This window comes from Cheilinus undulatus, linkage group 2, assembly GCF_018320785.1.
Source record: "Cheilinus undulatus linkage group 2, ASM1832078v1, whole genome shotgun sequence".
Taxonomy (NCBI): Eukaryota; Metazoa; Chordata; class Actinopteri; order Labriformes; family Labridae; genus Cheilinus; species Cheilinus undulatus.
Window position 1 is genome coordinate 41214358 of NC_054866.1, and position 25304 is coordinate 41239661.

The following is a 25304-nucleotide window of genomic DNA, read 5'->3' on the forward strand; positions in this document are numbered from 1 at the left end:
ACTTACTGGGGACATTGAAACGAAATAAAATATTTTCACTTCAAGTGTGTATTTGTTCCTTACATGTCATTTCTTACTCTGTTGAAAAAATGGATGGGATTGTGTTTCAATTTCATAATATTTTAGTGAAATACATGTTTGTTTTTGCATTTGCATTACCCTTACATTGAATTCTTCTTTATTCTTACCTGCAGGAGCCACTGATGCTGCCCCTTCCACCTCCTCTTCTTCCAGTTTTGTCAACGGAGCCACCAGTAAGAATCTTCCAGCCGTACAGACAGTGGCCCCAATGCCTGAGGACACAGTAGAAAATATGAGGTACAACAAGGACCTTCCTGTTCCTACATGCTCGTACTTCCTGTGTGTGAGGTTTATCTCATAACCATGTCTTTTTCCAAACATTTCCCTTTTTTCTATTTCATTTACCTTTCCTGTAACCTTCTTGACTTTGTCAAACATATTTTATTAAATGAAGGAGTATTATTGTTACAATCTCTTTTCTTCCTTCTTTTTCCCATAAATAGTAAAGATAAAACTTAAGTGTGTGTTTTGAACACAGTGGCAGAGTTTGTCCTATTCCTTTATGCATGTTTTTGTATTTCTGAGTGTAAACTTGCTTTGACCTTGACTCATCTTCTTCACTTGCTCTGATTGTTTGTGACAGAGGTCCTTAGTCCTGTTCTCTCTTCCTCTCTCTCTCTCTCTGTGTGTGCCTCTGTGTGTTATGCTAGAAGAATAGAGATTTGGTTGCCATGGCAGCAGTTACAGACATCACTTAGCGTAACTGTGTGAAGTCAATGGTAGTACTATCTCACTGCAGAGCCTGCTGATGCCTAACTTAGATTCTAGAGGAGGAAAAACCCACACTGAAGTGCATGCGCCAGTCTACTAAAATCCCAAAAAACTGAACAAATTTGTTTTTATTTAACATAACTATAGTTTTCTAATCACCTTGAGATCCCATAAACCATGCTGCCTTTTGTTTCTTCTTAAATTCTTCTCTCTATTTCAGTTCCTTTTCTGAAGTGGACCAGCGTCCACATCGCCAGAGGCAGGCACCTCCTGAGTTAAAACCCTTTAGCCCCATGACAGGATTACAGGAAGACCCCAGAGGTGCAGGCCAGTGTCTTAGGCAAGGACATTTACGTTAGCCCCCTGCTTTTTATTCCAGTCTGTCATCCCTCTGCTGTGTTTTCCCAGGGTGCTGGAAGGCAGATCGCACTGTAAACTCATACAAATCCTAACCCCAGACCTTTCCTCTCCTCCCTTTGTGTGTCTTATTATCTCTCTGCTTTCTGCCCATTTTAGCTGGGAAAACAAGCCTCTCCTGTCCTCATGTTGCTGAGTATCTGTTTGTGTATGCAGAGGAACTTAGAGATATGCTGCATCCTGAGTCCTATCTCTGCTTGTATGCAGTCTGAGTTGTATGGCTGCTTGACTCCGATTCAGTTTCTCTGAGGTGCTTAGATAATGTCAGGTAGCAGCATGAAGCGAGTGTGGAGAAGATAAGGAACTTCTCTCTACAGTCTTAGACAACTGTGATCCCTGTGTACAAGCCCTGTAACATGTCACAACAAAGAATGCAAACAACTGGTGAGAAGTCCTCTTTGAATGTAAAAACATGAGTTAACATGGCTTTTAACAAAATAAATCTCTCTGTTATTGACGTCTCCAGTGAAAGCAGCCCCTCTCTCATGGATGGCAGCTTTGGTTTGCATCCTCTTGAATGTGCTGGTTACCCTCTGTCTGTCTGACTCTACTCTATCAGCTGTTGCCTGTGGGTCAATTGTTGGGCACTCACTGCTCTTTCCCTGCCTTTACCTTGATGGAAGGATACAGCGCTACCTCCTTTACATTTTCAAGCTAATACAGGTGTCTCATTTCCACCTGTGACTCCTGTCTATATATTTTCTTTGACAGCATTACTACAAAGCTGGAGAGAGCCTTGGAGAAGGTGGCACCCCTGCTGAGGGAGACCTTTGTGGACTTTGCACCATTTCTGTCGCGCACCCTGCTGGGCAGCCACGGACAAGAGCTGCTTATCGAAGGTAAAAATGTTAATTAATATATTTTATTCCTTAAACTGTGGGTGGAGTCCTGCTCCCTCCCAGCCCCCTGTCACTGTACTCCACCAGCTGCCTCACTGATGGATGCCTACGCAGTGGTAGGTGTTGACAGCAGAGTCACTATTTTGCACACAAGCTGGGGCTCTGTCACAGTCTGATTAAATCAGCTTTCCCTTTCATTCATCTTGTGAAGTCTGCGTGCTTTGTCTTCTTCATGATTCATTCCACACATAGAGGATTATTCCTCGATGTGGTATTTTTAAACATCAGGGTTTCACAGTCACAACAAATGTCACTGTGAAATGAATGTTGAAATAAACGGTGGCCTTTGCCTCGTGCTGTAACTATTTTTAGTTCCAAAACCAAGACTGCATCTCACCCTGTTGCCTGGTGTTAGAGGGGGATTTTTTTAGTTTTTGTAAATGTTGTTGTTTATTTTTCTGTAAACTTATGGGAAGTGGGTTTTGGTAGGCAATTTGTCTTTGTCAGACAATCTGAAACCTTATCCTTTATTTAGCAAGCACATATTTTCTATTAAGTCCAATCCAAATCCACTAACATGAAAATTTAAAACAAAATGTAGATGCTTACATGCAACTGGTTTGGGGGTAAAATCCAAGATGGTTGAGTCCGTGAAGGGGAGCCTTTCCATGTATAAATAAATGACTTTCAATGTTTATAAGAATTAAAAAATATATTTTATGTAGTTTTAGATTATTTAAAACTAGTTTAGGTAGGCCTACTTATAAATATTATGTTTCATTTTTACCATGTTTTTTCCTTGCTAAATGCCACAAGGCGTACTAGTACACCACTCACCTTTTATGCACTAATCAGGGTGCAATTAATGTCCATAATTAGTGCATGCATATTTTTAATCCACTTAAGTTTGTAAAGTAAGTCTACCACAGCTTCTTAATGTTTTATTTCACTTAAAAAAAACCTCACATAGAGCTCAGTGGACAGGTCAAAAGTCATCTGTGTTAGCAATACTATTTTTTTAAAATAATTTCCTTATGTCCTATTCAATCCATTACAAGTTCCTTTTCTTGGTTAAGTTAATGTCACACTCTTCAATATACCCGAAGTTCCTAATTTTCTTTCATTTGAAAAACAGGTCTATATCCAAACAAGAAGTCAACTGTCCTTGGTTGAAAAGAGTGCAGAAAACAAAATCAGATAATAACAGTTTTAAAAGCAAAATAATGGAATTTCAAAATGCAACAGAAAGGATATAAATTGTGACTTCTGTCCACTTTATTCCATGCCCCCATGATAATTTGTGTGATTTGTGAGTGTGACTTCCTGTGCCAGTGTTTATTTGAGCAATACAGAAAAAAAAAATTGCAGAATGTCATCAGATACACCTCAAACTGGATAATGTGATTATTCCTCTGAGGGGATGAGAGGACAATAAGAAGAAATTGCCTTTAGAAATATACACAAGTAGATTTAACTAACTTTATTAGCTTGGCATCAGTATTAAGTAGAACTGTCAAAAAATACAAATGTTTAATTGTAATCAATCTTAGAATTTCTGTTGTTAAATCATGATTCATCACATCCATTTTATCACATTTTAAAATTACACAATTTCGCATCCAAAACTTTGTTTCATTTTGGATTTTTCTACAATCTTAACCCAAGAGTAGCAGACTTCCTGTTTGGATACAAACCTGCTTTTATAGGAAGATCGAAGATTTAAACATGACCTTAATCACAGAAAAAGGGATTTGTTATGGATCTTAAAGGAAAGACAAGGTGCAGAAGACTTCTGACCTGTCCACTGAGCTGTCTTTGAGTTTTTAAAAAGAAATGAGACGTTAAGAAGCAGCAGTATACTTATTTTACATCACTGCATGGAGTCGCTGACATGGCCCAACCAAAATGTGCCAAAAGACTCAATAAAGCGTGAGATTACTTGCAGTTAAAAAGATTAGTACACTGATTGTGGACCTTAAATGACTGCAAGTAATTCTTATTTCTTAAACTAGTCCCTCTTTTGATATGATTATTAATATCTTTGATTCACCTGGTTGCCTCTTCAGGCCAGTAAATTTGAAATCCTATTGTAATTCATGAAGATTATCCGAGATGTACTGAGACATCGAACAGCATGTTTAAAACACCACATCTGTGGCGCGCCAGTAGTCGAGTGGTTAAGGCGCACGCCATATACACAGGCAACCCGGGTTTGAATCCGGCCAGTGGCACTATTTCCTGCACGTCTCTCCCCGCTCTCTTCCCTGTTTCCAACTCTATCCACTGTCCTATCAAATAAAGGCAAATATGCCAAAAATAAATCTTTAAAAAAAAAACACCACAGCTGTTAAAGACACATATTTGATGTTGCCTATAATTAGTACAGTTAGCGCTGCAAGTACCAGAATTTATGATAACATTTAACTGGATAAAACAGCTGTTGTTTGGGGGTTACACCATGGTTAGCTATTCTGTGAAAAATATTTTCTCTTTGTCCACTGCTTTACTGGAAGTTCTACACATAATGATACCTACAGTAGGACCCCCCCCCCCCCCATTTTGGAATAGGAAATTCTGAGATTAATCACAATTAAGAATTGCAATCATTTGATAACCAAAAAAAAACTTTCAACATTAAAGTCTTTAGAACGGCCACATGTTTAATTCTAACAGTGTAATATCTGCTGTGATTGTGCCCAGCATTGGCAGAAGTGTGTGATCCCTCTGCTGCACTCTTCTCTGGTCTCTGGTCTGATTTCCTGGTAGCTGTGTGAAGGCTTCCAGTGCCTTCGTCAGGCCTCAAGTTGGCAGTCGCTCTCAGTCCTACTTCTGCCTCACCTCAGGGACTGTCTGCCTTTGTGCCTGTGTGCCTGTGTGCACTGATTCTCTTGTATTGACTTACATACATGGGAACACACTGACACCATGGCCACCACATTTTTCACTGCCAGTGTTTTTGCAGACCTTGTCTGTGGGTGCTCAGTGCAGAGTGTATGTGTGGCCTGCAGTCTTCTTACTTGCGCTTTGCACAACGTGAAATGATATATCTGCTTTTCTCTCTGCCATAGATTTTCCTTTTAACTGTAACTTAAACCGATATTAGTTTCCGAAGTGTATGCAGAAAATGACAGCAGGCTGAAGGAATGCAATTCTGGGACTTTATTAAAGCTGGTTCTTGAAGAAGTTGTCCAAAAAAAATACACCTACTAGAGAAGATATGTTTTACTCATAACACTGCCAAAAACTTTTAATTTATTGCTGCAAATGTATATTTGCTTTCTAAGGTATTAGTACTATATAATTTTTACCCAGCCTATTTTTCTAGACCTGTTTTTTTTTTGGGGGGGGGGGGGGTTTGATATACACTACCTGTCAAAAGTTATGGAACATCCCAATTTTTTCATTTTTTTAATTGAAAATTATTCAGTTTAATGTCATATTCACTCTGAAATGAAAGCATAGTACCAATAAGCAATTGGAGTTAACAAAGAAATCATGGAATCAATTTATAACTACATTTTGTAAGCTTACTCATTTTGAATTACCCTATTGATTGATTTCCTATAAATACATTGGATAAATTGAGTAAAGTTATTTTCTGCAGTCATTTCAGCAATAAATGTTCTTTTAAATGTTTCCATTCCAGTCAGTAAAGTTCCACAGGCAGTTTTCCCTCCATCTATCATGCATGTGCCATACACACATATGTAAATAGGTATGCGGATATGCGGTGCACATGTGGCTAAGGCTACTGACCGGAGCCCAGGGGAAAGGAATGGAAAATCAGGTAGCAGAGCCTTGACAAGTGTGAATATGTCTGTTACCCTTTCACTCAAAGTCTGTCAGCAGACTGACCAAGCTGACAAACCAGAGCTGAGCTGAGAGTCTAACCCCACAAACAAGGTCGTAGATGGACAGCTCGGGCCCCAGTGCTCTTCACCAGACATGTTTAACCCTGTCTGGGTCTGTGGAAAGTGCACTCTGACAAGGATTAGAGACACTTAAGCCAACAAAACAAACATCCAGATTTACCACTTGCAGTTTAAATCCTTAACTCGATCATACTTCTTGCAGCTTGTGTGTCAAAATGGCTGACCCTCTTTCTTGTGTTTTTGCCGGCCATTCCCAGGCTCACAGTTGAAATACTGTGCTGTAGTGCAAAGGCGCTCCATTTACTCGTAATTACCAGCCATCCATCACTCCTTAGATTGCCTGGGGTCGAGCCCCATGTGCCCTGTGTGCCCCTTAGCCTCAGCCTACTTCTTCACCCCCCCTGAAGACATGTGGTCACTGCGGCAATTATGTTGAGTGCACCCTGAGCTTTACACTTGGAGTTGGTGGGTAAGGCCTGTGTGTGAACACTGCGGCTGTTGTGATGCCTGCCGCCTGCTCCTGGCTGTCCCTTGAGTGGCCCAGTCTGCCGGCACATTACCCCACAATGCCACATTCACCCGTGCCTTAACCCTGCCCTGTTTACAGGAAAGGACTGGCAGGCCATGTTTAAATAGAATGCATTTAGTTTGTCTACCAGCACAAGGCCAGGGTCAGTCGGCCACCTGACTCCAGTGTCAGACTGGACTGACTTATGGCTCAGCGTGTCACAGCTATAACAAGAGGTCAGCCGTGGCACAGTGTGTACAAGTGAAGGGTCACATCCTCCTTGGGTATTTACAACACGCTCCCTCAACCGGTCTGCAAAGTAGGATATCGAGGAAGACTCTGAAAACATCTGTCCATCAGATGTCTTGAATATTTTAGGTTCTGGCATCAATTGTACAGTATTTACACAAGCAACAGCACTACATCTTTACTTTGTTGTTTATCACTAGTATAACGAGACAGAGCATTGTCTGATATAAGCTTAATTTTTAAGTGCTGACTCTTAACTTTGAATTCAAGTTTAAGATTTAAATAATTTATTCTTTTTATTTATTTTTCTATTTATTCATAATGTCAACAATTTATTGACAGTATAAAAACAATAAGTTGCAGTTGCTTTTGCATACGGCTGCAATGATACAATACTGTCCCTGTTTGCTTCTCAAAAGTGTGCATATATCTTTTGCATACGCTTATGTCACCCTCATAAGAATTTCAGTGAATCCATCATGTAGATTGTCTGACAAAAAAATGTGAGTCCTGCCTGTAGATGCTACACTCCACAGTACATAGTTTATACAACCACATTAACTGAAATCTTAAACACACAGTTTGTCAGTTCAAGCACCAGGGGGCTTTCAATCAAAATAAAGACAAAGGTTGCAGAGTAGAGCCCCTGCCCAGCCCACCACTGTACTTACTTCTTGTTTTGAAATGAGCACACTGTTCAATAAAAACTGCACCCATGAGATGTTTTTGCAAAACAGTAAATTATCACTTACCCTTATTTTGGATGGCGAAACACTGAAAGAGAAAAGCTGTTAAAAGTGGCCATCATGGTTTGCACTACAAGCAACTTGCAATGTATTCTGCTATCACTGGAAGCTGATTAAACTCACACCTGAAGGCATAGAATAACCATGATACATCACAAGAAAGCAACATGAAAAGGACTGGTATGCAGAATCAGAAGGGCAGCTAGCACTAGCAGTTCCCACTGCATTATTTAGCAGAAGCCTGGGTGACAGAGCTTTCCAAGAGAACCTGGCTGCAGAAAACAGACATCCATAAATGCATGCAGTGTTGACATCTGTAAACACATGCACATTTAGGTCTCACCTTTCGATCGTTGAAAGGACCAACTCATGAAAGCTGTTCTTCGCATTGTTTTCACAAGTTTAAGAGTTTATAGATTCATAGAGTTCAGAATTATGGGCTGCACCGTCGTGACCAATCAGCATATAGGGGCTTATCAGTTAATCAACATTTAGATTGATTGTCCTGCAGCAGAAGGAGCAATATTTTTTTTACCCTGAAATGTTTTAGAGTACCAGTTTAATGCAATTTTTGAGGCAGAGAATGTGATGCCCTAAACATGTAAACATTAAAGTGTCATTTTTCTGGAACAATTTGCAAAAAGGCCTGCTTGTTTTGTATGTGTGTCTTGCTAAAAATGATAATGACATAAAATCATCATTCCCCTTAATACAACAGCTCACATCATTTTGCAATAAGTCAAAATAATAACAATTATATATTTTTTCAAAATTGTTTATCCCTTGTTTAATCTACAAAACATTGTGTTCAGTTTAATATAGAGTGATATTTTGGTTGTCTGTTGAGAAATAGCATGGGGAACACAAGAAATAACTGCATATTAAATCATAATTGCAATATTGGGGGAAAAACTCAATTAGGTTATTTTTCCCAGATTGTTCTAACCTGACATGCCAGATGGACTGTTTCTTCACATTCATCTGGGAAAGCTCCCATAGAAAGTGTTTGGGATGGGCTGGAATTTACAAAAATTCTGTCTGTCACACTCCAATCAAGTCAACAAGACAGAATGATGCATGCACTACTCTTGAGCTGACAGGTCTGCAGTAGATTGTTAATGGCAGAGCTTCTCAGTGAATAAAATTGATGCCCAGGCCAATCAGGAGACATGCAAAAACATCTTTTCTGCCAAAGCCAGCCTATGGTGTGGGCTTGTTTTAAAAGAAATGTGGTCCAGTGCTGCTTAAACTTTCTTCCTACAGCTACATCTGAGCTAATAGCTACTGCAGCTGCCACCACTCTAAAAACTGGCAAACCCAACCCGTAATGATCACAAACCCATACAGAAACAGACAGAGAGAAGAGAATAATTATTATTTTTGCCATGAAAACATTCAGTGTTGCTCTCTGCCCTTGTTTTAAAAAGGAAATGTCCAGTCTTGACAAAACTGCTGCTGTGGCTTCGTCCGAGCTAATCACTCCACTAGCAGCCATTGTCTACAATCACTCACAGTACAACTAACCCTTTTCCCCCATAACTCTCACAAACTCATGCCAAGCAGGCTGGCAGAAAAGTGAGACCATCTTTCACATCACGAAAAACTTTAAGCGTTGTATTTATTCTTTATTTCATACTGAAACATGTGCTAATGCTACATCTGAGCTAATCGCCATGCTGGAGGCAGCCATTACAAACGGCTTTGAGTCCAACTAAACTCTGCCCGTAGCTACCACCTCATTCTCCTTAAATGACGCTGATTGATCCAAACAGTGTTTGGTTCAGCATAAATGTGGATTGGAGCTTTAAGATGGATTTGCCTGTTGACAGACATGGAGTCTTGCAAACCCATCCGCTTTGCAAGGTTAAAATAGTTCAGCCCTATTGGATATTTAAAACCAAGGAATAATATCCAAGGAATAACGGTTTAAACCAATCTTATGATATGGCACATTTCAAGCAACTTTTAAATTAGCTTTTAAAGTTTGCAAATTATTTAGAGCTCGTACTTTTTACACAGCTTTTGTTTGTGTTATTGAACAACTAATGTTATCATTCAGGGAAAAATTTCATGTTCCTGGCTAGCGTGGCCTCTTTCTTGCCTACTGCATTTACATCAGCCTCCTTCTTTCTTTTGTAAACTTCTCTATCTCTTGCTGTCATTCCTCTTTTAAACACTATGGGTTAAAGCAGTGGATGGCAATAAAGGCGATGTAGGTACTCAGGTAAAGAAATATATGATGTAGGAGTAGTCTTTTTTAAATTTTGTGATGTTTTAGTGTTAACATCCTATATATTGCACATTTAGAATAATGAATTTAAAAAAAAACATGTTTGCTAATGTACTTTACCTTTGAAATAAATCGCAAAGTCCCAAAAAATAAAAAAGAGCATAAGAAACGTGAAAAAACAAAACAGCCAGGAACAGCAACAACAACAAAAACACTTGAAAACAAGCATCAAACCACAAATTGAGAATATTTGGCTGTCTTCTACTTCCCCTGACTGACAACCTGCAATAATGAAACAAAGGCAGCTGTGTGGCGTGCAGAGTTTCACTCCTGCCTGCCTATAATGAGTCCTGGAGAGTTGCATTCTTTCCTTTACTAATGACTGTACCTTTAATGGTTCTCGCCAAGTGCAGCAGAAGGAGCTGGAGGTGCAGAAAACGAGACCAGTTGCAGCCATTGTTTCTGCAAATGAGCTTTTCACACCTGCCCTTGTTTCATTAGAGAGTTGTCTGCTTCTGCGGCTCACTGTCTACAGAGCGGAGATGAGAGGAGAAGCTGTGAATGTCTGTGTTCACTTCTGTGGGAGTGTGTGCATGTGTGAAGGAAGATGTGTGGAGGTGGTGGTGAGGAGGTGCCTGCACAGAAATCTGTGCATCTATTAAATGCACGTCTATTCTGTGCAGATAAAGTGTTTTTCTTAATTTTAGGAGGGTACTTTGAGAGCACAATTTCAAGGTGTTACAATGTGTTTTTTATTTGGCTTGCATTATTCCCAAGATGAAAAACACTATTGCTTTGTCCAAATGCTATACCTCTGACACAAATTCAACTCAGAATATTCTATAATGCCACAAAAATAACCCTCTAAATTTGTTCTATCTATATCCACAGATGTTCATTGATAGATATATCAGTTTATTTTAATTCCTTCATTTGGTTTTGTCTTTGCAGGTCTTGTGTGCATGAAGTCAAGCACCTCAGTGGTGGAGCTTGTTATGCTGCTTTGTTCTCAGGTGAGTTTTTCTCTCTCCTCCTCTTCACAGCCCTGCTTCTAGCTGCTCATTGTCTTTCTCTCACACCATTAGAGCGGGTGGGTCTGCTCTGATGTGTCAGTATTAGATCTGCATATATTTACAAGAAATCATGACTAGAAACGTAATGGGCTAAAGAAATAAAAATCTAAAGGATGTTCTAATTTCTGGGGAAAATGGGAAAATTTTTACTTTTTTTCACTAGATCCTCTTTTTTTTTCCTAAAGCGGCGCTGATATGGCGTCATAATAATGGATTGTTTATAGTAGATATATCTGTCAAGAACAAGTGTATATAGGTATATTGTTATGGGGTATACTCAATTAAAAAATTAAAATTGATGTTTAATTTTCCAAGTGAGTCATTTTTAGGACCTTTGCTTTTCTTAGGTACAAGTAGGGGGCCCTAAGCAAAACATGTTTGTTACTACTGTTCTAGGAGATACAGGTATTACTATACCCAAACACTTTCCAGTGTAATCCATTAATTTTTCCCAAAAAGGGAGAACAAGTCAACAACTTAAAATTTCATGTAAAAATGCTCCTGTTGGGTTCTGACGTTTCCAACATAGATCATTTTCCATCAGACCCATCCTGTGGAGCTTAGAAGGATGAAGTAAAATCTGTGTATTAACTTGTATTAAATACATTTCCCTCTTGCATGTGTTAGATTTTTAACAGTATTTAACAGTATTTTTAACCACTTTTCCTTACTCACATTACACCCAAGTTACTTTCAACCAGAGTTACTGTGCTTTTACTTGAGTACGACATTCTTGTGCTTTTTCCACCTCTGTAGACTACAAAGTAGCACAATGAGAGAGAATGACTCCACATCCCATCCTAAATAAGCTGTTGTTGTTTACTTTATTATGAAGGTGTGGCTTTACCTGAACAACCTGGTTGGAGATATATAATCTCTTGTTGTTACTGATGATAAGGAAAGATCAGATTTTACTTTAAAACTCCCAGAGCTGTGTTATTAGAGAAAAAATGTATCACATTTTTTTCCAATATTGTGCTTTTGGTTAAATACGTGATTATTTCTTAAGTTTTTCATTATATGTTTTTTAAACAAACACAAGCATAGGTTCATTCTTAATCACTACCAACACAGTATTAGATAGATTGAACACTAACGGTTCTATCCTGTAGGCATGGCCTACGTATTTGTTAGGATGAAATTAAATAGTGAATGGATGGATATGACTGACATTTTTATTTATCTTCTTCAATCACAATAGTAATCTGACTGTTTAACCTAACAGCCTTGTAACCAACCATCATGACAACTAACAAAGCTCTGCCATGCAAGTGTGGTGTCAACATCAATGTGAAAGTCAGTAACAAAAAGTGCTGAACAATTGAAAAAAAAAATCTAATTGCAATGATTTGGACTCATGTTGCAAATTCCATATGAATTGTTGTGTTGAAGGGAATGATCATTTTTTTATGCAATTCTCAATTTCTGCTAAGAAAAACATGCAAACATAAGGAAAGTAATGTTTGTGCAAGCTGTTTTACAAAAACTGACACTTAAATGTTTGCATGATGTCTAAAGCAGAACATCTCTTATGCAAAAAAATTCCATTGAACTGGTGTTAACGTTTAGGTTAAGAGAAAGACTGCACCTTCTGTGATTTGAAAATAGCAGTAGGATATACTATGATTTAATCTGAATGTTGATTAATTGCCCAACCTTAGTAACTACTCAGATTCAGATTCAAACAACTTTATTCATCCCAAAAGACAATTCCGTTTTTACAGCCTACCAAGACCATACATACATTTACAAACAGCAAACATGAAGTTTCAGAGATAGTGATAAATAAACAGGCAGTTCATAGGCTGAGAATTGACATGCTCTCGGTAAAGTAAACTTTACATGAAATACTTTTAACTTTTACTTGAGTAGATTTATAGACCAGTCCTTTTACTTTTACTCAGTAAATTTCCACCAAAGTAACTGTTCTTATACTTGAGTACAAAAGCCTGGCTCTCTTTCCACCGCTGTTCATAAGCCAATTATCCAAACCAGTGATGACATACAGACACATACAACTCTCTGAGAATCCCACGACTTTCTCACTACACCCCAGAGCTTTAATACTAATCCCTTCTTTGAGAATCAGCCCCACCTCGTGCAACGGTGCTAGTGACTGATCACCTCCTAACTGACCCACTGAATCTCTTGTTAAGCCCTTGTTTTAGAGAAGGTCAGAGCCCCGATGTAGCAGTTAGAACAGGAGATATTTAACATACCTTCTGTCAGCCCATCAGTCTTGCGTTAGGAGCTCATAAGGAAGCCATTACTTGGTGCCTCTTTGTGTATCCAGACTGAAGGGCCCGAGCCTTAAAGAGGTGGATTGCCTCCATGGTATCTGCAGTCCAAAGCCCAAAGAGTTCAGCCTCCGTTATATGGAGGCCATTATTCAGGGGCTCTCCTCTAAGAAACATACATAAACGGAGCGGCAGCCTTGAGTTATTGTTGCTCTTTTGAAGGTTTGTGACTAGTTCCTTTTTGCCTGTCTGTAGAGTATCTGTGGGAAGTTGCTTTTTGCAGCTAGAGGATTTATTGCAGATGAGAGCGTCAGCATGCTGTTAAGAGTCTGAGTCCTTCCCCCTATACACAGATAGCATTACTGCGGCTCCAGAGGTTCCTTCCATTAGGGGCTCTGGGGATGAAACCCAGGATGAGCTATCGATCAGACAGTGAGGCCTTGAGACTGGACCGTATAGCTTAGCGTCCTTCCACAACCTTTCAAATCGGGATGGTACAGTGCATCATAATACTGTACAGACAGAAATGCATCCAGTTATGCTGCAAGATAATCGGTGAAAACATTGTGATGTAATGATAAAGACATTTTTAACATCATGTAATGAAACTGATTCATGCAAATAGTTTTATCATTAGTAAACATATTTAATCTGTATGATAAATAAATTTAATTTGACTTGAAACTAATGTAATTTATGACACATACTGTATCTGTGTGCTTCAAAAAGCACAGCAAGTTATCTCAGCTGCAGGGTGAGCTTTAGCTGACATCACTATAAAATGCCAACCTCAAAGTATCCCTCACATATTTCAACATTAATGTTTTAAGACAGCGAGGAGGGCACTTAGCTGACCTTTAGTCCCTCTCTGTTTTGTGACCTGTCAGCTTTATGAAAGAATTAGTGCTAATGATCTGCCTTTTCTTATTTATGCATACTAATCGCAGCAATCATCATGTGGCTGGCCACGGCTGCAGACACCGTGTGTCTCTCCTCAGCCTGGGCAGCTGAATGAAAAGGTCAAGCAGCTCTGTTTCTTGTAACAGCTTAAACATACAGCGGGGATCTTGAGTGGAGCCACAGAGATTTAGTGATGGAAGGCCTCCAGATGTGGAGAGTAGAACAGAGCAATGCTGAGCAGATAAAAGCAAAGTCTCCCGCACACTGACAGGTTGGATAGAAACAGCACAAATACTTAGTGCCCTGTTGAATTCCAGGATGATGAAAGTAGGAGGAGAGAATATTTTCTCAAGGCCAGCCTGGTGTCCTTTCAGCAGGGATCACAAAAAGGTAGTGAGTTTTTCAAAGCTTGAGTAATAGTTCACCAGATCTTTAAAGCATTTTTGCTGCTGAAATTGACTTGTTTACACTATAAAAGACAATCAATCAACCATACTTAAAAAAAAAAAATCCTGTGAACCAATTGACTTAAAAACTAAATAAGAATAACTTTGTGACCTCAGTGAAGTAAACTAGATATTCTGTTGCATTTACAGTGTTGATGCACTTGCACTTGAGAAGATACTTTGTATTTAACACTTAAAATTCAATAAGATGTACAAATGACTAAGAAAGTAGTACTAATAACACCCATTTCATGTTAGTAATTCCAAGTCAAGTTTTTTTCTATTTCTATTGCATACTTATATCTTAAACATTTGCTCCTTTGACAAGTAGGCCAAAATAAGTGACAGTAACTGTAAGGTGCTCACTGAACCAGGAAGTCCTCTTCCATCAGGTTTAGTACACCATTGTGTATGGTTGTTTGCCAGTTAGACTTCTCTAACTGAGTCAGTAACTTCACTCATGGTGTAAAAGTGTCTATTGCCCAAAGGCATTCTGGGAAAACTATACAAATTAGGCTAAGCTATTATTGTCAAACAATTTGAATACCAGGGAAAAATATTAAGAATGATTGAGTACAAATTAGTTAAAACTTAAAATGTGTTCAGTCAACTCAGAAAATAGAGCTGAAATAGCGGTTAAGGATTTTTAAGTTAACACAACTCATTTTTTTAACAGCCTTCAGTGATTCAGCCTTCATCAGTTCAGGGCAGTTATGTGGTATCTCAATTACAAGTTGATGTAATTGGATGCATGGTGTCTCCTCTCTACTACTCTATCAAGAACAACCAAAGTAGGAAAATAGATGTTTTCCATGCTCGAGCCACATGTGTGCAAAGATTAACAAATTTTTCTAGGATTTACTTGATATTACAAAGCTGCAGACTTACTATCCAAGCAAATATGAAATTCAATGCCTTATAATACCTAGGCCTTACCTTATGATTTCAAAAACACCAAAGGAGCCACAAAACAGTCGAAATGACAGAAATTTGTGTTGTCCTTACTTCTGTTTACAGTGTGGGCAAACTTGGTTCCAACACATGCTCAGACAGTTCAAAATGTTAAATTTCTTCTTCGTTTACTGCTTGAGTGTTGCGTTAACCTGGTTAGCGCCACCTGCTGGACAGGGGTGTGAATCAGCAAATTATCAGCCCAGCCCTTCGACCAGGGGTCATCAACTACATTTGTAGAAGGGCCAGCTTTTTCCTTGATGGATGCTTTGGGGGCCATATTTTCAAATAAACTTAAAATAAAGAGACATTTTTTTCTAACTGACATATTTTTAAATATATATTTTTTTTCTTTCAAATGTATGCCATTTTTGGGCCTCTGTGAGATCAGTCCCTATATCATAGCCAGCTACATGGGGCCATTGAGATATTTTAGCGGAATGAGAAGGGGTTATCTGCAGGCTCACAGGCAGCAGTTTTAGAGCCGCAGATTCAGGACCGTAGGAGTAGGACACTGCTTGCACACGTGCGTTGTTGAACATTTGTTTGAATACAGATTGTTAGCTACTACTACCAGTAACAGCGCCGGTGGGCGATAGACAGAGCATAAGTATTCAATGACCTAAGTTTGATCCATTTAAAATAAGATATAAGTTTCATCCAAGCAAAATGAACAACATGTTGCAGCATGGGATTGTGTAACATTATGATAAGACAACATTACTGATGTTTAGGGGACTAATGTTGTCTTATCATTAATGTTATCAATAATATTACACATGTTAACTAGCTAAGATTACCCTAAATATTATATTTATATTTCCTTGCATTTCTCCCTCAGCTCTACCTAAAGTCTTCAGCAAGCCCTGTACCCCACTTATCCCTTGGTTCTGTTCTAAATGTTATGTTTGTTCACTTGTTTTTGTGTTGTATTTAGTGGAAAATATAGAAAAGTTTGGAAATAGAGTTTGTGAGTTTAATGGGGGATCAAAGACTTGGTTGAACAATGGCTTATCATGTATAAAACAGTTATATAAAATGGAGAAAAAAACACTTAACTTTACATTTCTGTCTATTAAAATCGTGTTAACTCAAGCAACTTTTTTTTTTAATTTCAACTGTTTTGGGGGTTTTAAATACCTGTCAGGAATTCATAAGAAAAGATGCCTGATATACATCGACACATTTTTTTCCTATATATCTTTTTGATTGGTGCTGTTGCTCTCATTGGTATTGTTTCCAACAATCTCGAATAAATGTGCTGTATCTTGACAGTAAAACCCCAGACATGTTTCTACATAAGAAATTAGATGACTTTCTGACTTATCAAGTTGCTTTAATGATGACTAAGTTTGCTAAAGTTGGCCCTAAATGCTGGATATGCCAGAAGCCAAGAGGAAGCTTACGAGTTTGTCTAAAAACCAAAATAGGTCAAGCATTCAGGAAGTTTGTTTTTCAGTTTCTTGTGGAGCTCTTCTGCCCCCAGATGGCCAAAAACTTAGGAAATATACATCTTAAAAATGCAGATTTTTGTGATATTTGTATTGAGTATCTTTTTATCTACAAATTTCCAATGGCCGGGTTGCTGCTCTGATTATGGTCTGCATGATGTAAGGATCACATCTCTGTTTTTAAGCAGCTGCACGTCAGGCCTAATTCCCTTCAAATTGGCTGCAGAGCACTTTTTAAAATCTCTGCAATCAAAGGCAGCCTCCTCTGGGAGCTCTGCTTTGCAGGGAAAAAAAAAAAAGTAAAAAAAAAAGAGAGCCTCTGAAGTGCTATCTCAACTGTCAACAAGCATACCTCTGACAAGATAGCAAATCTGACTCCTTCATGCTATACCTCCACTGACCTGCTGCCATTTTCCTGGCAACACCAGAGTGTCACATCTGCCTTGATTTCCGTATTTATTTTTGTCACGTGAGCTTGATGTAGGCAGAACCTCAGAAGACTGGCTGTACATGATCCCTGTCCAAATCAAGAACAGCTTATTCTGAGCAGATACTGTAGCAGAGGAAGGGGGTCATGGGGAACATTTGGAGACCAGATGCTCAGCAGTTTGTCAGCACCATCTCTCTGATTTAACGCATCGGAGGGTCAGACTGTGTACTCTTGCATGAACCGGTATGTGTCAGGCACGACAACTGTGTACAAAAACACATGCCCATACATAATAATGTCAATGTCAGGCATTCAGGTACTGTACACAACAATTGTTGTTTACCTTGTCCAGACACTAAAAAAAAGAGTGTGAACCACTGCTGAAAATATACAACTACAGATATGCAGTCTTTCTGTTTAAAGATACATTAATACTAATTTCTATAGTTTAGTTTTCAAAGACAAGTCACATGCATAGACAAGAACCCCTGAAACGAAAACCTTTTCTCTCCAGTTTTCCCTCCTCTTTTGAACTGTGGCCTCCTCTGTTTTCTCTTCCATTTGCACCTCAGTGAGGGCACAGGAGAGCTGAATTTCCCACAGTGAAAGGCGCGCTCTCAAACTGCTTTTTAATCATTTCCAGAGCATGTTGTGAGACAGCAAGCGCTGGCACTCTGGCCCAGGGCTCGGATCCCTTCCAGGCGAGTACTGCGGGGCTCAGCGAGCCTGCACAGTAATCTGTCACTGTAAGGGACAGGGGAAATGGCTGTATTTAAGTGAGAGGATACAGTTTCATCCCACAATTACATCTCTCCTGTGTTTACAGATCTGTTCACAGAGGAAGCACGGATGGTCACACATGCTGCGCAGGATTGCAGCATTTCGTAGTCGTCATTTTTCTTCAGCGGATATATGAACTAAATGCTTTCTAAACCTACTTGAATTACAAGCTATGAATTAAGAATTTAAAATAACATTGAAGTATGCAGTTTGGATGTGGAAATGGGATTCTTGTGTGTGAGTGTATTGCATTTCTGGAAGGTCTTGTTACTGTTGGGATCAAATTGGTATTCTGATACCTTTTAGTCTAGCTTTTAGCTTTACTGCCAGAGATGTTGGCAGGAAAACATGCTTACATTTTGCACTCTTGTCTAATATCAATTATAAGGATGTATTTTCTTGTTACCTCCAATTTCCACATACAGCGAACGCGCTGCGAACCGCCGGCAAATCGTACTGCTGAGCAAATCGCTCCCTCTCTAGTCTATCAGAGCATTTCCACAGCCGGTGCTCCAGTCCGGCAGCAGCGCGTGTGCCACAGGTCTATTTTCAGCGCCGGCCACCACCAGACCTCGTCAATACCCGTCAATCAGAAATGTCCAGAGGAGGAAGTCACAAGTGTAGAATATCCGGTTCTTTCAAAATACAACACAATGCACAGACTCCTGATCGCAAATCATCACTATATCAACATTACGTCTCATCCTGCAGCAAGAGCAAAGGGTCACCAGGAGGTCACTGGGTCACAGAGCTACAGTGGCACCATTGATGAGGAAAAGTTAACTTTTGGGGATATTTAGCCAAAGAATTTTACATAAAACCACAGATCCTTTAAGCAAACATTATCCTTTTAACTTCACCCAACTGAAGCAATTATATCATGGACTTACACCGGAAAGGGTGATAAATTAAGCCCCAAAGGTAAAATAGTCTGCTGTTCACATACTTTTCCTGTGTGAACTCGCAGTTCTCCCATGATCTCTTCCTGCTGAGCAGGGCTGCGTGCCGTGCCGCAGCGCTCTAGACACGCTTCCAGTGGACAAGGTCGCTCGCCTTAGGTCGGAGCAAACCTGCGGCGCTTCGGTGCGCAGCACAGTCGTCCTGTATGGAAATTGGGTGGTTACATGTATGGTATTTCTTAGGAAGTTTTAACAACCCATTCACATCCTTAAAGCAAGACAGCTGAGTTTCTGTGAGTAACAGATCATCATTTCTTTTCTTTCAGGAATGGCAGAACTCCATTCAGAAGAATGCTGGCCTGGCCTTCATTGAGCTGATCAATGAGGGAAGGTAATGTATCCATTTATTATGATTAAACTCTCAATAAAGCCAAAGTTTTCACCAATCTGTTATCAGTCTGTGTTTAAAAATGCATTTCTTCTCCCTAGTGGCCATAAGAGATTGTAGTACCAAGGAGAAAGGCATGAATTTCTCCTAAACCTCTTGTTTGCTGCTTTTTTAAGGGCCAAAATTAAATTTGATGATAGGATGCAGTATGAATTTTAAAAACAGGAGTGTAGGCACTTTCTTTTATCCCTGCCTCTGCTTCTTTTCCTGTACATCCCAGTGCCACTGCTCTCCTTCTGTCTCCCTCGCTCTACCCTCTGGGTGTGGCCAGACTCAGGGTTTTCCTTAGAACAGATCAGGAGCGGCTCAGCCTCCTTGCCCATCTGCTGACCCATCTGGCCTGGCCATCTCTGTGCCCAGGCTCTTTCCACAGCCCAGTCAGGCCTCTCTGAGTCCCCTGCTGGCCCTGGAACAAAGAGTGTGAGTCAGTACGGCCACACGGCGCTGTCCAGGGTGCTGCTGACAGATACATAATTTCCCTGCCTTACTCAAGTCTCTGCACACCTGCTCTACTTAAGCAGACAGATCTAGATCTAGCTAGAGTCTGCTCAATCTGTTTGCTTTAAAGGTGTTGCTGTCAGAGTCGAAACTGCTGTGTATGCAACAACGCTTACAATTTAGCACCTAGTTGTTTACAGTTTCTTCTTGTTTCTGTCTCCTTTTTCTGCTTTCTTCTTTTTTCCTTTTTTTCTTATGATCCAGTTTTATGAATGCAATTCCTATAAATTCTCCAATGAAAGCCTCCATCCATGTTAGAGATCTGCCTCCAATTTGCTTATACTGTAAAGACAGAGAAGCTTTATAAATTTTTTTTTGTTTTTGCCTTAACAGTTTTATCCCTCAGTCTACAAAATAGGGCTAAAATAAAGATGAAACATGGTGCTTTGAGGCCCTCACTAAAATAAAGTTTGCAACACAATCTGAGAGCTATGATGGCCATTGGTTTTAATTGATTAATTCAGGCTAACTATGGATATTTAGATTGATAAGTGTTACCTATATATGAAATACTTCTGCAAAATGTGCCTAAGAGCTTGCATGCTTTTGTTTTCATCTGCAAATACCGCTCCTCATCTTTCCTTCTCATCTATTCTTGGTCTGAAAACAAAGCTTGGCATTGTCAGCTTCTATCTTTGAACCGTCAACGTCTGTCTATTAATGAGTGCTTGTCAACAGTTAAAGAGGCAACAGCAGCTGATGAATGCAGCCTCGGGAATACTGCCTCTCCTCGGGACGGGAGGGAAATTACAATCTGTATCAAGCACCAGAGAGGAACAGAGGATGCTTTAATTAAAACAAAGCTAGCCTAATGGTGTGTAAAATGGCATATAATCTACACACAATAGCCAGGGTGTCGTTCAATTATTAAAGATAGTGGAATTTAAATGTGAATGCGGGTGCAGACTGCTGATCCTCCAGAGTCGGCCATGTGAGACGTTGTTCACGGCGAGACGTGTCAGCAATACAGGCTCCTGGGTTGATGTTTTGGTCAGTGGGAAGGGATACTTGGTCAATCAGGACTATGGCGGACAGGCTCCAGTGCTCTAATGACGCTCCATTCCCTCCTTAATGCTACAGAGGGATCTGTCACTGACCTGCAGCCTTGCAACATAACACAGACAAATGATGCTGCTTACTAGGCTTCTCTCTCAACGTGCAGAGGGTTACAAAATCCTGATGAGCTGTAGTTTGTTAACCTTGCTCCTCTCGTAGGAGCTCCACAGCAACAGATTTAAGCCATGCCATGTCCTCATTTATGATAGTGTGTTGCTAAAATGCTGTATGCATTTGTGACATAGTGAAAGCGTACAGCACCAAATCTAAACATATCTTTAAGAATAACATTTAATAGATGTAGAATAAAAGAATCAAGGGCTAAAATTGGCTATACCATGTTTGATCTATACTTTCTATTAGCAAGAAGCTATATGGTCCAAAAATTATATCTTAATATTTTTTAGCTGAATGGTGATATATAAAATATTTTACCGTATTTGTCAGTTAAGAATTAACAAATGTTTGTCATTATACCAAAATGATCAGCTTTGACATTATTCTACTAAAAATCAATTGATATTCAAACTTGTTTGATACAAAAGCAATGACAATGGAAGTCCACAGATAACCCAAAATTGGGCCATTTCTTCCCTTTCCTTGTCAAAAACTGCAGAAGATTCCACATACAGTCTAAATTGCTGCATTGTTCTAAATTTGCTGCATTTATATTATTGTCTTTACAGCATGTCCTAACTGCAACTTCAGCAAGTTTCAGCAGCAAAATCAGCTTGATTACATTCATTCCTATTGTGGTACCCTACAGCTTGCAAGTGATGTAACATGATGCAGTGTGATGCTGTGTGCCATTTTCTCCCTGTTGCCCAAATTGATACGGAGCAGGGACATGGAGAGAGGAGGATGACCAGGCACCAGGAGCGTCAGACAGGAATGATTTCTTGGTTTTGCTTTGCTTTTTGTTTATTTTTTCATATTTAACGGATGCGTTGTGGGTAGAAAGTGTGCAATGCTGTGCAGTTAGATGTGTTATCTGAAATCTCATGCAGTTAGGACACTGGGTTAAATATCATGTATCTCAAAATGATAAAAACTCCAAAATTTAAATAATTGATGGTATTAAAAAGTACAAAAACTTTATACATTATATACATTATTATGCATATTTTTAACCAAAAGAGAGATAGCATTATCTAAGTTGTAAAAATACAGTAATGTTGGAAAATCTTGGTCCAAGACAGGAATTTACCTGCAATTTTTCAGGGTTAAAAGAAATACATTCGTCAATACTGGGTGTTTAGGACTTGTGTTTTTGTCGCTGTGGTATCAAAGAGGTTTCAGCATAACTAAAAATTTGCTGTTTTTTTCATTCTGAAGCTGCAACTGAATGAATGATAATTCCAAATTAAGACAGAATATTCCAAACAGATTATCTTCAGGTCAATAAGTGTAGGCATTTTTTTAATTGAGCATTTGACCTGGAATCCTTTTTTTTTTTTGAAAAAATGGATAATCAACTCTGTGTTGTTATAAATGGTATTTTTTAACCTGTATCTGTCCTGTAAATATATATCGCACAGCTCTTCTGTCTTTTAATTCATAGTACTTATTTAGTTTACTTTCTGGTTTCTTTTTTGTTGCTTAGCTTGCTATTATTTTTCTCTGGTATTATTTTGAAAGCTTAGGCTTTGGATTTATTGATAAAGCTTAAAAGGAAAAAGGGGAAGGGCTTGTTTAGACTACTTCATGATTGTCCACACTTTTTCCACTGAGGGCCACAAACAGAAATATATATGGATGGTGTGGCCACTTTCATTAGGATTTCATAGTAAGTGAAACAAATTTAATGTGGGTTAAGATGTGCTTAGCAATTGAGAATGCTCAAATGGCTACTTAATGGCTGATAAGGCAAATAGCAAATCATTTTAAGGATTTTGGGGTGACCAATCAGATTTCAGGGGGCTCTGCTTGGCCCTGGCTACCACTAGAGGTAATCAATTAGGGCATTATATATCAAGATATTGTTATTATTTTGATTGCTAAAGTATTTACCATGTGCAGTGTTGTCTCCATGTATTCATGAAAAAATACATCAATTAATTCTTTTATCAAAATGTTTATTTACAAAATTAGCTTGCTAGCACCACTTGTGCTAAAACTAATAAGTACAACACAGTCAAGCAAAAGCTTCATGTTCTAATGTGTGCCATATTTTATTTTAGATTTAAATTTCCTGTGAGCCATTCAAAAGTGCACTTCGCCTGCATTTGGCCCCTGGGCCAGAGTTGGGACACCCCTAATCTACTTGTTTAGTTTCACTTCATTGAACATCTCTTTGTTGATGGCCCTGTGGTTAGGTCAGGCCCCATGTATGTGGATGGACTGGGCCCAGGTCTGACATGTGGCTCCTTTCCTGCATGTCATTCCCCTCTCTCTCATCTCTGTTTCCGACCCTATCCACTGTCTTTGAGAGATAAAGGCATAAAAAGTCCAAAAATAAATGTTAAAGAATGGGGTCATACAGAAAGTATGATCTTACTGTCATCTATTTTGGTTGTCTGTATATTTTAAGATTAAACTGTTGACTTTAATAAATCAAATTTATTTTTCTCTGCATTTTTGAAGGTTGCTGTGCCATGCCATGAAGGACCACATAGTTCGAGTTGCCAACGAGGCTGAGTTCATCCTAAACAGACAGCGAGCAGAGGACGTCCACAAGCATGCAGACTTTGAGGTATACAGTGTCCCCTCCTGTTTTTTAATTTAAAAATAAATTGGAACAAATCAGTTCATCTCTTTGTACAAAGGACAGTGAAATCAACAACAGATAGCAGTGCCACAACACAGATTCCAATGTTATCATCTTTCATGAAAATAAAATTTTTGTCAGGCTTCATTAAGCTCAAAACAAATCCTATTAATAAAAAATGGCAATGAACTGCTCAGTAATCTCGTCCCTCTGTGTCCCTCTGAGGATTAACTCCTTGCCCTTAGAATATCTATAAAATAATTTAATTATTGATAGCAAAGGGAAAAGGAGCTAAATTAATTTAGAAAGTCTGTATTTAGCCCATCCAGATCAAACCAGGACTATTTCAGACATGAAATGAAAAGCTGGCAAGGTTTAAGCCATTTCTGAATATTAATAGAATTATCCCTTTTTGTTTGCAGTTATAATGCTTCGATTTCCATAACATAAAATAAGAAACAGAAAAAATAAAACCTATGGTGTTTGATAGAAAAAGTGTAAAGAAATGAGCTCTGTAAAAAGAGTTTGGTTATTTTAAACATCAGAAGACAAACTGATTCTGTGTGTTTGTGTGTGTGTGTATGAACACACAACCTGCCCACACACACATTTCCACCTCCTCTGTTAGCAGCTTGTACATGTGAGGAGTGATGAGTTTCTTATCTGAGGAAAGCAGCCATCCTCAAACAGCTGCTTGATATACAGTTCTTGAGGATCCTTGACCCGCTAGATAAACTGGAAGAGACGGCTAGATACGCAGTGTCAGGACGAGGGGGAAGTGTACCTGGCCCCATCCGTTCTGTCTGCCAACTCCAGACAGCCTACACTTTTCATCCAGCTCTGACGTTACTTTATTACCCGCTCTCCAAGATTGAAGATTCAGGACGCAGATAAGACATTTTTACAATTAAGTTGGTGTCAGGGCGACACGTCATACGCTTTAAAGTGATAAATAACGTTTGATATTTGCCACAGCATCACGTGGAAATGTGAGCTGACAAGCAGAGATTGAGTTATCTGGCTTATGAAGAATACATTGAAGTATAATATCTGACAGAATTTAAATTTGAAGCAGGAAATTCAATTAAGTCCCAGCTTCTGTTAGCAAATTAGATTGTGAATATTAGCAAGAGTTCCCCTGGGGTGGCAGAGTGAGACAATCTTGTTTTAGACGCAAAGATAGAGTCAGATGTGCTCCTTTGGATTACTTAAGTTATCTGAAACACTTTGATAGTTTTACTGACTTATAGGAATTAATTACAATTAATATGGCCTTTTTTATGTGATTACTCATTATTATTTAATGAAATATAAGTTTTATTTGACCACCTAAATATCAAACATGATTGAATAATAAATTTCTTTAAGACACAGAATGCTCTTGTATATGATATCTTATGTTTTTAAAAAATTGCCGGTTGTTAAAATTTCATACAGGTGCATCTCAATAAATTAGAATATTATTTATTATTCATATATTATATGGATTCATTACACACAGAGTGAAACATTTAAAGTGTTTGTTTATTTTAATTATAACGGTTATGGCTTACAACCAATATTGTAAATATTTAGTGTCATACAATTAGAATATGGTTAAAACATTCAATATCGTAAGCTAATGGTGTCAGACTCTAATCAGCTAATTAACTTGGAATACCTGCAAAGGGTGCCTGAGCCTTTAAATGGTCTCTTAGTCTGGTTTGGTGGGACACCCTCCACAAGGAGAGTAAGCCACAGAAGGCATCTTACCTGGGCTAAGGATGAAAAGAACT

General features: G+C 38.9%; 1 protein-coding gene across 1 annotated transcript in view; it reads left to right on the plus strand.

Annotated features, from left to right (window-relative positions):
- Positions 1 to 25304, plus strand: part of nbeab (neurobeachin b) — a 333968-nt gene that overhangs the window by 189047 nt on the left and 119617 nt on the right. The window contains exons 32-37 of the mRNA XM_041798435.1: positions 195 to 318; positions 1013 to 1132; positions 1921 to 2051; positions 10602 to 10666; positions 19147 to 19211; positions 23406 to 23514. Of these exons, the coding sequence (XP_041654369.1) occupies positions 195 to 318; positions 1013 to 1132; positions 1921 to 2051; positions 10602 to 10666; positions 19147 to 19211; positions 23406 to 23514 (614 nt within the window). The remainder of the gene's footprint in view (positions 1 to 194; positions 319 to 1012; positions 1133 to 1920; positions 2052 to 10601; positions 10667 to 19146; positions 19212 to 23405; positions 23515 to 25304) is intronic.